We start from the raw sequence: 15,150 nt of genomic DNA on the forward strand, positions 1-15,150 counted from the left end.
AAAAGCCACTCGTCCTTTTGATAAATATAGTGTTGAGCAATAACCAGCCACGCCCTTAAGACTGGTGGAAGAATGTTCACCCCGTGTTACTCAGGCCACATGGGCTGACGATGCCAGTAATGCTCTGGGGAGATGAGCTAGGCTGTATGCCAGGAGATTTAGACAAGATATCTGAATGCAGACATGGTGTCTGCCATGCCAGCGGTCTCAGCACCTTCTGCACTTTAACTGTATTTATGTCCTTTAAAATCATAGTGTTTGTTGACCCTATAGTGTTTGTCCAATTTTCATGCGTTGCTTTTAATGCTGTGTGGTGACCAAAGATACTGTTTCACACTGTGGACAATAAAGTTCCTGACTAACCAACTAGCTAACTAGATAGTAGAACAGTAATTAACTTAAACTTAAAGAAACACTTAAATGAGCAATAATCAATATGTTTATATATTAAATGAATAGTTGTGGAGAGTTTGATACCACTCTAATGTCTGTCCATTAAATCTGAAGCTACAGCCAGGAGGTTGTTAGCTTAGCTTAGCATAAAGACTAAAGCAGGGGGAAACAGTTGGCCTGGCTCTGTCAAAAGGTAAAATAAATCTGCCTACCAGCACCTCTAAAGCTTACTAAGTAACATGCTGTTTCCTGTTTAAGCTGTACAAAAACCGAAGTGTAAATATGAAGACCCAGGTGATGATTATCTTAGCATAGCATAAAGAAAAAAACCCTGAACTTGTCATTTGTATAAAAAAAATGTACGGATTACACAAACAAGATATATACGTGCTAATTAGGGAGCTTTAGAAAGTCAGGCTAGCTGTTTGCCCCTTGCTTTCCACCACCAAGTGGCCGGTGAACATAATCGTGCATCTAACAGGGTAAATTCACAGATATTTTTTTCAAACACAGCTAAAAACAGAGTGAACAATGCACTTACATCTGTTAGGTTGCCAGAAACACAACTCCAAATGAATGCTAATGTTTAAAAGATATGTTTTGCTTTTTGTTTGTATTGTTTGTACGCCCAGATACAGCTGTGGCTCTGCACCTGTCAGCTTGTTTTGATGTTTTTCTCCTAATTGGCCAAAAATTGATTATTGCAGATTTAAAGTAAATACAAATTCAGCAAATACACAGTAATATACAATAAACAAATAAAAATGTCGTAGAGGACAAACTAGAGCAGCAAATGTTTTCTTTATGACTTCCTGAGCTCACAAATTCATGTTCACATCAGCATCCAGTTTTGGACTGAACCTATCATATTACTAAAGTGCTGATCACTTACCAGTTTCTCCATTTCCTGCTCCCGCAGCCTCTCCTCTCTCTGCCAGCGGTGGTATTCCATCAAGTCGTCCTCATTGTCACTGATCTCAGAGATGCTGTTTTTGCGTTCTCGGGAATATGGTTTCGTAAGACTCTGTTCCTTGCTGGAAGATCCTGTCATGGTCATGCAGGAGGTCTTTCTTTGGCTACAAGGGCTAGCAAGAGGTGACGAACTAGACTGGCCTGACATGATGGCACTTCCTGGGCCAGGCCTTAACTGCCTGCCTCCAGGCTCCTTCTCCAGCCCAGAGAGTGATGATGGATTCTGGGCATACAGAGCCCTCATGGCTTCTGCTTTAGAAGGAGGTATGAGTTTGCGGGGGCCCTGGGGGCTCTCGGGGACAGGTTTAGCGGTGAAGCCCTGTGAGGCGAGAGGGGAAACAGAGCCCTGCGATCCTGGAATCCCTCTACGGGACATGTAAGGGCTGAGTGGCTTAAGTTCTCTCAGGCTGGTGGACCCTGTCGGCTCTGGAGTCCTGAGCATTTGAGGGACATCTACATGAGAGGGGTGCTGATCTCGCATAGGACTGGGCGATCTCTTCTGTAGGGAAGAACCTCTTACTCGAGGGCTGGATGGAGCTGTTGGGGAAAATTTGACAGGGGATGGTTTGTGACTTAAGCTAGAGTTTTCTGTGCCGTGTCCTGACCCCTTGCTAGGTGGTGTGGAGCTTGACGTAGCCTCTGCTCTTACGTTCCTGCGAAGCTTTGGGCTCTCCTGAGCCCTCTGACCACCACTAGTACGGCTTGAGGCCACAGAGAGTGAGGTCCGTAGATGGGGGACAGGAGTGTGATTAGTGTTAGTGGACCGTGCAGGTACTGGAGGGGTTTTGCTGCCGCGGTTTGAGCCCAGAAAGCTGCTGCTGTTTTCATAAATGGAGTCCTTGGTCATGGAGCCGTTTCTCCCATTTGGCATGTTTGGAGGAGAGCGCTGATGAATAGGCTGTTTACCAGATCCTGATGATGATGAGGCCTTCAGCACCAAACAGTCCTGGAGGTTCTTTGATATGTTGTTGATTTTGGAGTCACCGTTGCTTGAAAAAGACTGATGGCTCCCATTCAGGACACTGTGGGAGTCTGCGAAGGGAGACAGAAACACTTGTGCATGAGCATTCCTGTTGAGTAAAGGAAGAGGACACTTGAAAAGACAGTTGCAAAAACATACATAAACAAACACAGTGGGAGGGATCTGTCCTGTGTCATGTTTGTCCTATTGACATCCACTAAAACCTCAGGTCAGTGCAGTAGGACAAAGGGGGTAGCTCATAAAAGAAAAAATACACATGCCTGAACATGTTGCACGCACACATTCACACACACAGTGTCTCGGTGGCCCACTTTAAATAGTGATAAATGTCTCTGACCCATGTTCTCCTGTATGAACCAAACGCAGCAGTCAGGATGTTGATGTGCTCCTCAGTTGTGCTGTAATCCTACAGGGATCTGGAGATGCTAAATATAAAAGCTGCAGCCCTGTACCTCATTCAGAGCTGATGAAATCAGGGCCTGGTCAGGAAAGAGTGGGCCATACACACTGGGCAGGGTGTGGTGGCTCTTACTGTACTGTTCTGGCACTGACAGCCAAACCAATAAGGTCAGAGGAGAATGGATTCTAAATATCATCGACAGCACAAGGCAACAGTCACAGCAAGCAATGGGACAGAATAATATAACATCATCTGAATGTGACTGTAAAAAGAAAGATTACAGCAATCCTGTGTCACAATGGGGTCAAACCTCGAGTGAAAACCACAGATTTAAATGAACTAGATCACAATGTAGGCCACAGATAATTAGTCCCGAACAAGGTATTTCCAGTCAAGGATAATGACCAATATTTCAGTCAAACCAACTGTACTGGAGATATGAAAATCAAGAGATGATAAACTTGGTGTCAAAGTAGCACAAAACAAATAAAACTTTCATTCATTCAGTTCTGAGTTTTACATCAAAATGTCTAATCAATCAAGTGTTTACAGTGTTTATCTTTTATTATGTTTACTAATGTCATCTCAGTAACCATTTGTTAAGACGTAAGCCCTAAAACATGAATAGTCTAAACAGCTAATCATGTACAGTTTGATCTCAATATGTCTTCCTATCCAGATGCCTCATAATTCTGTGCAACAGATGTACGTTACTTGTTTAACATTAACAGGAACTTCTTGATTTTGACACTAAGGTAGTAGGAACCCAACTGTGACTAAGTATCTATCAACTCAAAGCATTTGCTCTGCCCAGAATAGCAATTGAGGAAACTGTGCAGCTTTCATACACACAGTTGTCACTGACCAGCTTATTTCTGTGTCCCTGATAAATTATCATTACTAACTGCATGCGCTGAGTATGTATGGTGTTGTATAATTATCACAGCAAGGTCTTTACCAGTAGGATGAGTTCTTGTGGTGCTCAGTCCTTGGTTCCCTCCAGGCAGCATGCTCTTCATCCGCAGGGCCTCCTCTGGATGGTTGAAGCGGAAAAAGGCAGACTGCCCAAAACACAGCATGCACCCTGCCAGGAGAGCAGACCGTGATGTGTAAGTAGTAACACCACCATAAATGACTGGTTGATACCAACAAAAATTATTGCTGATGCAGTGTTGTTGTTTCATATTTAAGCATTACTAACTATCAACCATTCTGGTTCTGGTTAAAATGGGACACAAAATCACCACCATCATCACTTTGTAGTTTTTACAGGCCACAGTACATGTGCTGTGTGTATGCAAACAATTTCATGATGCTGTTCTGCTTAACAGCATTAAATAATACAAAAGGAGGTGTGAGTGTATAGATCGATTCTTCTGTGAGATTTATTTGAATGACTGTATTGACTGTTTAACTGACATAAATAAACTAGTTTAACTCACGTGTAATTAACCAGTAAGTGAAATCAACTCCTTCTCCTTTCCCTGCATTTCCGCTGGCTTTCAAGAATGCCTGATGTATTCCCTGAGAGTCACATGTGGAAGTTTGGTTTCCAGTTATGGATATTCCACAGGGAGTTTACTGTTTATTTCATCATTCAAAGTGAAGTCAAAGGTCCACATGGCTGTAACATTGTTCCTTATAATCTAAATAATGTAGTTTCCTTCATTCCCAAGTTGTTTTATTCAGCATTTCATGGCAGTCCTTTGAATGAAGCAAAGCCTGAAGTATTCTTGTTCAGCAGCTGCTGCCTCCACACACACCGGCTGATCGCCCGGCTTCAAATGACATTCTGGTGTAGCTGCTGGCTTGGATCCCATGGAGAGGGGGCTGAGGGGGGCGGGACTGTTATGCCTTTTTTATGGCATGTATGCATGTTACTGGAAGGTCATGGGACTGTTTTGACTGATTGTTTTTGTGAAGCTAGACAGGCCACTTTGCCTGCATTGTATTTAATACTCAGCTGAGCTCAGTTTATGTATGTCTGTGTGATACTGCAATGCACATACTATTTTAATTCATCTGACTGTATGTCAATGTGATTTCACAGATAATGGAGAGTTAAGCAAGACTAAGACTCTGTAGCCATGCTAGCGGTTCATCAGTGCACATTAGTACATTAGTACTGAGCTAAATGCTAACATCAGTATGATAACAGGCTCACAATGAAAATGCTAACATGCTGATGCCAAGCAGGTCACTATGTTACTATGGTTACTATGGTCACTATCTTAGTTTATCATGTTAGCATGCTAACATTTGCTAATTAGCACTAAACACAAAGTACAGCTGAGGCTGATGGGAATGTTATTAGTTTTGCCTAAACCAAAGTAGTGGACAAATTTCAATTTTGACCTGATGATGAAGTTAAGGGGTCACCAAAGTTATTATAATTCATCCTGAGGGGGATATGAATGTGTGTACCAAATTTTATGGCTATCCATCCAGTGGTTGTTGAGACATTTCATTTAAAACTACAAATGTGAACCCCATTTTAGTGCAAGAGGAAAAGTCAGGGAATCTCCTAAGTCATTAGGATTCATCCTCTGGGGACCATGGATCCCTGTACCAAATTTGTGCCAATCCATCTATTGGATGTTGAGATATTTCACTGGAGAGGTGAAAACTTTGACCTGCTGGTGGCGCTAGATAAAAGGTCAGGGACTCACCAGAGTCATAAGGATTCATCCTCTGGGCACCATGAAGGTCTCCCCAAATATTCATGGCAATCCATCAAAGCATTGAGATATTTCAGTCTGAACCAAAGTGGTGGACCAACCGACTGATAAAAAACTTCCACTTAATCTCTGCCTATAGTAGACACAATATACACCAAGGTCCTACTCAGTCACTAGTAATCATTTGTTTTGGTTACATTTTTTGTTAGTTTTTTATGGCAAATATTATATAAATATAAGTTAACTGATATAAGATGAAAGAAAAAACAGCTTTATGTGCCACCTTGTGTCAGGCAATAGGGTTTGGTGATGGGAAGGCCATCTACAGAGCACTGGTTTCCACATGGGTACAAGGTGATGCTGCCTGCTTGGTTTTCAATGTAGCAGTGCTGAGCTGTGATGCCGTGGCCCTGCAGGGGGATATCTGTCCCCTCACTGCCCAGCGTGGTCCTCCCTGCAACAAGAGAAAACATTTTCTCAGCATCAGCTACAGGAGATCCACGTGGACCTGTGAATACTTTTGTGAAGTATTCTTAGGTTGCGGTTGGAAACCAGAGGCACCGGGTGTCATCTCAGAGGTCAAGGTCACATCGGTGGAATCACAAATGGAGTCAGCACATGACTGAATGTTGAACAACAGGTGTTAGTCTCAAGAGATGTGCATAGCCTGGCAGATGAAAGGCATCTTGTCAGAGGGAAGTAATATAACCATCTACTATTTACTGTCTTTCGTAGAAAAGGTTTCAGTCGTAGTCATCTGGACACTGTTTTCAGAAAATGGTCTGAGAACTCCGAAATTTTTCTTAAATTTCTGAGTTCTCAGACCATTTTCACAATTGAGAATGACTTCTGGATGGGAGCCGAAACGTCTTGATTCTGAAAACAGTGTCCAGATGACTACGACTGAAACCTTTTCTACGATGGAACACTCCTGGACGAAAGAGGGACTACACCGTCCTATTTACTGTCTTGTAATTTGATTATCAGTTATATTATTATTGTTGCCTGAACACATCAACAGACATTATTTATTCTTATGTGATAGCACAGACGAGATGGAGCACAAAGAAATTCCCCAAAGGCTTTTCTCTGGGGCGCTACACACCCTCTCCTCTCTCTTCCTTTGTGGTGTTAAGGCTCAGTGCAAGACAAATGGTACAAGAAAATCGCACACAAGGGTGTTATTGCAACTGTGGTGCAGTATGAGTGACAACAAGATGGTTAGAGGGTAATGTGTCATCAGTTTTTGTCAATTAATCACTCATGACAAGTTGGCTGCTTACTTATTAAAGAACAACTGACTTATTTTGAATAATATGCTCATGGAAGTGTCTATACATGCTAACAGTAACATAGATTACAGATCCTATCAGTACAGTGACGTCTGGGCTTATACAAACTGTAGTTTACCATGTAGGATAAAAAACAGAGTTCTCTTATTAGCTCCTCTTACAGTTGTAGTCACTTATGGTACAGCATGATAAGGAAGGATGGCATATTTAACAAGCTGTTAATGAGGTTTCAATGGTCCCATTCAACAAGGACATGAAGATATCTATAAAGTAAGTAGTGCATAATTTTAGTGAGAAATTATATCATTTTAAATGAGTACACGGTTTAATACCCACCCATCCCACCAACACACAAACATACACTCAAAACCACACACACACAGGTCTTCACCTTCCAGCAGTGGTAGCAAGGTGATGGCTGTGCTCAAGCGTCCACTTCCCAAACTAACCAGGTGGGGGCGCTCTGCCTGGACTTTCAGGGACTTGCCTGTCTCAATCAGGTCTAAAGGAGTGCTCTGTCAAAACAAAATCAATTGGAAAACATCATTACATGATCCTGAGACTATTAAGTTACACACCTGAAAGTCTCAGTGAAGTGGGCATCAGTATTGTCCTGAATCTTAAAAGTGAAAGTTACATGTATGAACAACTAAATAGCACAGCATAAATATTAAAATTCTCAAATAAGAAGTCCAATATATGTACTTGATTTAAACTGTACTATGGTCCTTATCCTGAAATATGTCTATTTTCTCTATCTCTTTTTTTTTTACAATTGAATAAGATACAGTATATTAATGTGATGAAAACTGTGATGGAGAGGCTAGTTCTGATCAAGACTATGACTGAGATAACAGTCTACTACAGCAGTACATGAGGTGCTACAATATTAAACCTGCACTAGTAAATACAGTAGCTGTCACAAGATTGTCAAGTGATCCTGGAAATAGCCTCATGTAGAAACCCAGGTGTCTGTCTGCAGCTGGAAGAATGAACATGGCATGATTTTAACGAAAGATGTTTCATTCAGAGTCAGGCTTACTTGTTAAAAATAAAGAGGAATACAACAGTTAGAGCCCATATCAGAGAGACAAAACGTAGAAATAACCGGAAATGATGATAATACATGTCTTTTTCATTTAAAAGATGTAGAATTAACATAATACTATAAATATATATGTAAAAAAAGGTAGCTATGTCCATTCTTACCGCAAGTAATGATTGGTAGATTCATTTGTTTTTTTGATTTGAAACTGATTTATTGCTAAAATCTTACTTTTAAATACTTGAAACAATCTGAAATTCTTATAAAAATCATTGACTTCTCTGTTAGGTTGAGTAACAAGCTGACTCATAGCAGATGTTAATAGTAATAAGGACAGGTTCACATGATTTAGCATCCTAGTTGTATCAACTGTAAATGGTCACCTGCCCTGAAGTAAGAAATGACTCACCTGTAAGACCTGGTGCATCTGTCGCTCATGTTCCACTTTAGTCCTGCTCATGCGCTCCATGTCGGCTGGACTGTCAGAGTTATCTGACACATGAAGATCCTGAAGCAAATGCACACATACAGAGAGAGAGAGAGAGATAGCAACAGGGGATGAATGGGAGTGCTGGGAATACTGCTACTACAGTTGTACTACAATGGGAACAGTGCTTTCCTTAGAAACCTTGTGCCCCACTTATAAGCCCATGTGACCAAACCATTATACTGGGTAATTGTTTCTCCAGAACTAGCTGGACAAAACAATCCATCAAGAAAGCTGGCACTGATTTATGCCTCAATCTAAGAAAGATTACTGATTTTACACATTAGACAACAAGCGTGACGATAGCAGCCTGCCATTATGTGAGTATCATCCCAAATGTACATTTGAGATGTAGCAGAAGGTGTTAATGGGCTCTGCAGGCACCTCACACATCGGGGGTCAGATCACTGCATCCTCAGACCATGATGAGTCACTGTGACTCATATACTGATCTTACAAACACAAACACTCCATGTTTGCAGACAGATGCTGCAGATTAGATCCAGCTGTCTGCTCATCGCTCTCATATCAGACTAGAGGGAAACAACAACCCATGAGGACCAGACAGACCTCAGACAATCACACATAGACACATAAGCAGTCCAGATGACTCACCATATTGTTCTGCTAAAAGCTGGTATCCACGAATTTCACTATCACCCACATGGGTTGCTTGTCCAGGCAACAACAGCTCAACATTCCAAGCAAAACTGAAATAGACACAACTACCTATTATCTAGTTGTCTGTTTTGTCTACTACAAACTTGAATTACTGCATGTCATGCTTGACTGTTAAATGTACATTTCAAAGGAGATCTCTTTACTTAATGATCTGGCAATCTCCAGATATGTTAAACAAATGGATGGCAAATTAAAGAAATAACCAACATAAAGCGTCTCTGTAAGCTTTATGTTGCTTCAGTGGTTTTTGACATAGAGTCTCTGAAACTCTGCTGGAGGAATGAATGCCATCTTTCCAAAAGCTATTCCCTCATTAGGGTGTTTTGATGGTGGTGGTGCCGAGAGCTGTCAATCCAAAATCTTCCTTAGCTGTTCAACTGGGTTGAGATGTGGTGACTTTGAAGGCGACAGCATATGATTCACATCATTTTCATACTCATCAAACCATTCAATAACACCTTTTCACCCCACTGTTTCTCATTTATTCTGGGGTTTCCTTTAATTTCCCACCAGTCTGTATCTCTGGAAATGACCACATCAGCCCATTCACACACCAACACATGACTGCTGCATCAAAAAGAAATGCTTGAGCTCTTTGTCACTCCATGCTGACATCAATGATCATTTAAAATTCTTGAAAAAATCGCCAAAAAACATCCACAGCTGCTGTGCTCCAAGTTTAGCACAGGCTAAGACAACGGGGTGTTCAATCTGCGTCTGATGTCACTCCAGACAAAGCCGCCGGGTGAAACCACACATATCTGACAATCACGTCCAGTGTGTGAGTCTCAGAGGACCCAGTGACACGGAGAACAGACCGTCCCCTCTGTTCAGCACTGACACTGGACCCCTCACGCCTCTGCTGTCAGCCCACTGGCTGTCAACACTGGCCCTCTTTGAGCCACGCACTCAGACACAGGACAGGAGAGTGGGCAGGGTAATGTGTCTCTGGCTGTCTGACTCACACACACACATTTGCACACATGTGCTCCTGCTCCCACAAGCCTCAGTCATTTAAAGTACACACCCAGGCTGGAGAATAGTTTTAAAGCTTGCAAATGCAGGGCCTTCCACTGTAACCTGTGATTATGGGGGCAGTTATGCCCTTCAGAGTTGCCATGAGCTTCTGAAAATAGACACCACCAGCCACACAGTCTGGGCTGCTACTTTTAAAGAGAAATGATTTCTGCTGAGAGTGAACACTGACAAAACAGAGGGAGACTGAACATTTTACACTTAAAATCATGAATAAAATAAAGGAGAGTGTTATTTCAAAAAGGATGACATAAAAAATAGGCAGAAAACTATTTAGAAACACAGCAGTGCTGGCAAACACGGTCAACAGTTTACTTACTTAACTGACAGACATGCAGCTCTTACCATTTCTCTACTCTGACAGAGTCCAGACAACAGCTAGGTCCATGAGTTTGTCTGAAGTGTATTAATCCATAGAGCAGTGTCCTCATTGTTGTTTATGTCTTGCTCCTATCTTTTTTCATTCACTCACTGGGCTCCTCTGCTATTTCCCTCCTCCCAGCCCCTTCTCCTCCCCATCCCGGTGCAGAGTTACATCCCTGACACGCAGCAGAGGGGGACCGGCATCGGCGCTGCCCTCCAAAATGTGTTCTGACTTATGACTAAAAGACAACTTTTTTATTGTCTTCCATTCTCTTTTTGGCATATAAACCCTGTGAGTTCAATTTCAAAACACTCCATACTAAGAGAGGTGTTGGGTCAAAGTTCAGATCCTCCTCAGAGAGCCCCTGAGATGTATTCACTCCTACAGGATTTCCATTGATTGAAAGATCAGATGGACCGCACCAGATGATCAGAGGAGGCTGGAAACCAAACCCTGTAATGCTGTGAGTCTCCTCAGCATTATCTATTGGTTAAGCAGGTTAACAGTCTGATCCTGGGAGGAAATAAAAACGTGGTGTAGGAGTAGGAGATGGAAAAGACCTTGTGTCCGCTGACTTCCTGCTCTGAGCTCTGTGCCACTGATGTAACAAACTGTGGAGTGGGTATTTCCACTCTGGAAAACCGTTGAATAACAATTTATGATAATATGACTAAGCACGGTGGATTATAATGCATCCACTGTGCTTGATACATCAATAATGATGGGATAGAGAAATACTATGCTCCACAGGAAGTGAGCGAACACATGTGAGCCATCTTTGCAGACGTCCCACAGGAACGATTTGGCCTAGAGACAGAGAGAGTGGAAGAGAGTGGGAGAAAGACTCCACTATTGATCTCTCAAGGCTTTTCCCATGGTCGGGGGCCAGAGAGGAGATGGAGGAAATGAAGCAGATGATGAGTCACTAAGGAAAGTAAAAACAAACAAACAGAGGCAGCTAAGTAACCAGATGGACTTGGAGCAAAGTCTGCAGAGAGGCTTGATGTTCTGAGTCAGTCTCCCCCAGTGATGATGTGGAGGTTACAGCTGAGTGGCTGAAAAGTTGCTGAACGTTCTGTAAATAGTGATTTCGAGTGTAGATTAGTCACTCTAGCTACACCAAATAAGGTAATACGGCAGAGGAAAGCAATGTTAATCATTATTAAGTAACAGAATGTAATATGACAATGAGTGTCCACTCAACAAAACAGATTACTTTTCTGCTGTGTCACATCTTATTTTATTAATTGGAGCACTTGCATTAGCATGGCTTTAAAGTTAAACATAAGGATGTTGCTTTTTACCAGTCAAGTAGCATTATTATAAAGATTGTGACTATTAAAACAGAGATTTGAAAAAAGTTTGTTTTTTTTATAGCAGAAAGTCTAAGGACGTGTTGTGGTTTGAAAGAATGAATTTATTCCTTGTTATTTAAATGAAAGGAATTGGTCGAAAGCTACAAAAAAACCCACAAATGCTTCCAATTAAGTTTTAATAAAGAGGCAATGTAATGTTTCAATCAGCTAAAACCATCCGGGCTATGAAAACAGGTTGGGTTGCCTTGGAGTTTGAACACACTGGCCTGGACAGTTTAACTGATAATTAAATTATGCAGAATGATCCAGATGGATTAATGATCAATATTAATGTCTGTTTGCCTTCTGATGTTGAACACTATGACGTTATGCAACTTTATATTCACTGTACATGGTCTTGGTTGCAAGCCTGAACTGGCTGTAAAGATTCCTCAGCATTCAAACAGGTTATGAGCACTGTGGGAGGATGATAAAAGTTCACCACTACTGGAAGATTTGCCAGCTGCTGCATCAGCATGTATATTTTACTGATCACACTTGTGTGAGGATTGCTTACAGCTTATGAATTATGTGTCTGGTGGGAGTCTCAGATTGTACAGTTTGTGTGCCCTGTCTGGACATGACATGACAGAAGAAAGGTGGAGGAATCCAAAGTGCAGTCAGGTGCGAATTGCTTGAGCGGGGTACAGTCAGCGAGGTAGAAGCAGCTTTAATTCATGCAGCTAAAGAATGTGTGGGAGTCTGACAAAAAACAGTTTTCTTCCTTCTCACATGAATTCAGGTAACAGGGACTTCCTTGCCCTGAACCCAGTCAGCACTTCCTCTCAGGCCGTGCACAAATCCTGCTTCTTCCGCTAAGTTTGACAGGCCAAAACACGACCTTTGCTCTAACCTTGACCTTAAACGTAACCATTTGAGTGGTGGAGCTTGCTGCGAGAGGAATGCTGCATGAGAGACACATCTCAGGACAGACCCTCATCCTGAAGGAGGAGTGGTAAAAGACTGATTCACAGATGGGTTATACAGCCAGACAGTTGCAGGACATTGTGGTATACGGTGTCTCATTTTTGCAATATTGTCAGAAAAAAAACAAACCTATCCTGTTATACAGCAACAAATTAACAAAGTGTACACATGAATGCCATTTGAATCTTCTGATTTGCTCTGCTTGATATGACATCAGTATTACACAGTACAGAAAGTACCAGCTCACATCATGTGTTTTGGCCAAATGTTACTCTGATAAGGCAGGACCCCAGACGAACCAGAACGAATAAAAAAGAACAACAGGAAGCTGATGATTTTCCCAAAACATTTCCTTTGAGTCTCCCACCAAACAGATGTGCTGTTTCCTTTGTAACATCTGTCCACTTGTCTCTTATAACTTATCAATATGTTCAAGACGATGCACATAAGAACAGTGAGGCATACATATCTACATGCAAACAAGTCATGAAATCATTGAGTATATTTTACCTGTTTTTCCTCTGTTACACAGAAAGTTACAAATTTAAAAAATATACTCACTCAGGCGCATGTGCACCTCACGGTCCTGTCGGGGAAATACTTCATGAGCCTGTGATTCCACCTAAGTACATTACTAGACGTAATGTATGAGCATGAGCCCCCAAGGCAGCCTGATCTCACACACATAAAAGTGTCCACTCACAGTCGGCTGGATTTGGCTCCTAATCTCTCTCCCTCTCTGAAACCAGATGACCTCCACCTGCTCTGTAATGTTTAAGCTACAAATGGGCACGCATAAAGACATTAATAAATGGTTACAAAAACTATAACAAAAGTATGTAACCTCTGTCAGACAAAGTGCATGATGAGTGAGAAATAACTGGGTCGTGTTAGGCTGAAAACCATGAATGTAAACTGCCACGATAGCACCATTATCTCCTTATCTCCCCCACTCACTCTGTCTCTCACTGCAACACACACACACACACACACACACACACACACACACACACACACACACACACACACACCATCAAGCAAATATTTTTGTTTCTCATTACCAGAGCTGGCAAAGAACATCTTTTTGTCTGTGGAATGATTCAGTCCAAAGATTAAAAACATCTTCTCAACTCTTCATCAGAAAAGTCTCCCGCTTCTCTTCTCCAGGATGGAGATATGCTGTCAGTCCTCCACTGCTGTTGGGCTAGTTTCAAAGTGAAACATTCAGTGCATCCATATACATCTTTCTGCCGGGTCCACCCCTCTTTCCGGCCCTTTTTCTCTCCCCACTTATCATTCATTTGACTCTACCCACTCTGTATCCCTGCATTGCTCTGTGATTCTCACAAAGCAGATTTGTTCTGTAGGATCGCTAGATTTTCTCAGATGTACAGATCATACCCAGTGAATACCTAGTAACATGAAAAATCTTTCCTTTCAGTGTCCCTGAGCTAGCTTTAGGTAATTTTTTTTTTGTTCCATTCATTGTTTCACCGAGCTGTAATAACAAAACATGGAAAAAGTGTCTTGAGGATGAGATCACTTCAAACTCATGAAGGATTAGACTGGAATGGCCAGCGTTTGTTTGCACTTTGAGAGCACAAGTGACATTTCACAGATTCTCTCAAGGCAACAATATCTGTGGCTTTACATCTCTGCTTCATGCATAAAATTACATAAACACAGCACAACCGCAGAAAATGCAGAGGTAGACTGAGAAAAACCGAATACCACTTTGTTTGTTTTGCTTTGTCACAAACAGCTGAGATGAGCAACACTGGTAAATTTAGAGCCTTTGACAGAGTGCCAATCAGGAAATTATAGTTATCACAGCCAATGGACATTCAAGTTCTTCCTCTCAGGCTGAATTTTTAGCCTGGCTGTTGGTGTTGGACACGTTGTCAAGGCCTGAGTAATTGGTTCAGCCTGTCCTGGGCTCAGTTCAAACTCGGTGCGTCATGCTGCTTTTGCCACTAATAAAACAGTCAAAGCAGACAGAAATATCTGCATGCTCTCCTCCTGCGGAAAGGTTACGTGTCTGCACCACAGATGGCATTAAACAGCCACATCTCTTAGAAGAATTATTAAGTATGACTGTTGGAAGGATTGATGATGGATCCTCAAGATAGTTTTCAGATATTTTACATAATGTTACTGGTCTTTCATTTCCAGCAGGAGACATTTTCATCAGTGTTTTCTTGGTATTATGGTGAAAGTGCATGAGTTGAATATCTGTTGGAACAATATGTGCAGTGAGCTGTCTTCAACTGTTATCAAATGGAAAAACACATGGAAGTCAGAACACATATCCCAGATTTTCAGACATGAAACTATTGACCCCTGGTGGCAAAGTCAGTGAAGTGCACCTTCACCTGTCCTGACATGAGCTACATTGTCTGATTAGGTATCATTTCTGCTACATGCCATAATTATAATATAAATAAACTGTATTTGTTCTATTCAACAAGGCATGGTCACTTTAAAGCTGTAGCGAATATGACGCATTTTGCAGAAACAATGGATTCTTGCAATGAGGACT

At 41.7% G+C, this 15,150-nt stretch overlaps 1 protein-coding gene across 10 annotated transcripts in view; it reads right to left on the minus strand.

The window, feature by feature from the left end:
• The window catches only part of phldb1a (pleckstrin homology-like domain, family B, member 1a), a 31,167-nt gene extending 17,339 nt beyond the window's left edge, over window positions 1–13,828 (minus strand). For 3 of the 10 annotated variants that reach the window (XM_044223817.1, XM_044223816.1, XM_044223813.1), the window contains exons 1-6: window positions 10,311–10,828; window positions 8,172–8,270; window positions 7,109–7,232; window positions 5,709–5,879; window positions 3,706–3,831; window positions 1,286–2,397 (exon numbers count right to left, since the gene is read on the minus strand). In XM_044223817.1, the coding sequence (XP_044079752.1) occupies window positions 1,286–2,397; window positions 3,706–3,831; window positions 5,709–5,879; window positions 7,109–7,232; window positions 8,172–8,270; window positions 10,311–10,313 (1,635 nt within the window). In that variant the 5' untranslated portion in view covers window positions 10,314–10,828. Of the gene's footprint in view, window positions 1–1,285; window positions 2,398–3,705; window positions 3,832–4,189; window positions 4,993–5,708; window positions 5,880–7,108; window positions 7,233–8,171; window positions 8,271–8,864; window positions 9,805–10,310; window positions 10,832–13,172; window positions 13,313–13,672 lie in introns of those variants that run through there. The other 7 variants (XM_044223809.1, XM_044223811.1, XM_044223807.1 and 4 more) reach the window with 7 other exon arrangements.
• Window positions 13,829–15,150: the final 1,322 nt, after the last annotated feature.

Source organism: Siniperca chuatsi, linkage group LG14 (assembly GCF_020085105.1).
Source record: "Siniperca chuatsi isolate FFG_IHB_CAS linkage group LG14, ASM2008510v1, whole genome shotgun sequence".
Lineage (NCBI taxonomy): Eukaryota > Metazoa > Chordata > Actinopteri > Centrarchiformes > Sinipercidae > Siniperca > Siniperca chuatsi.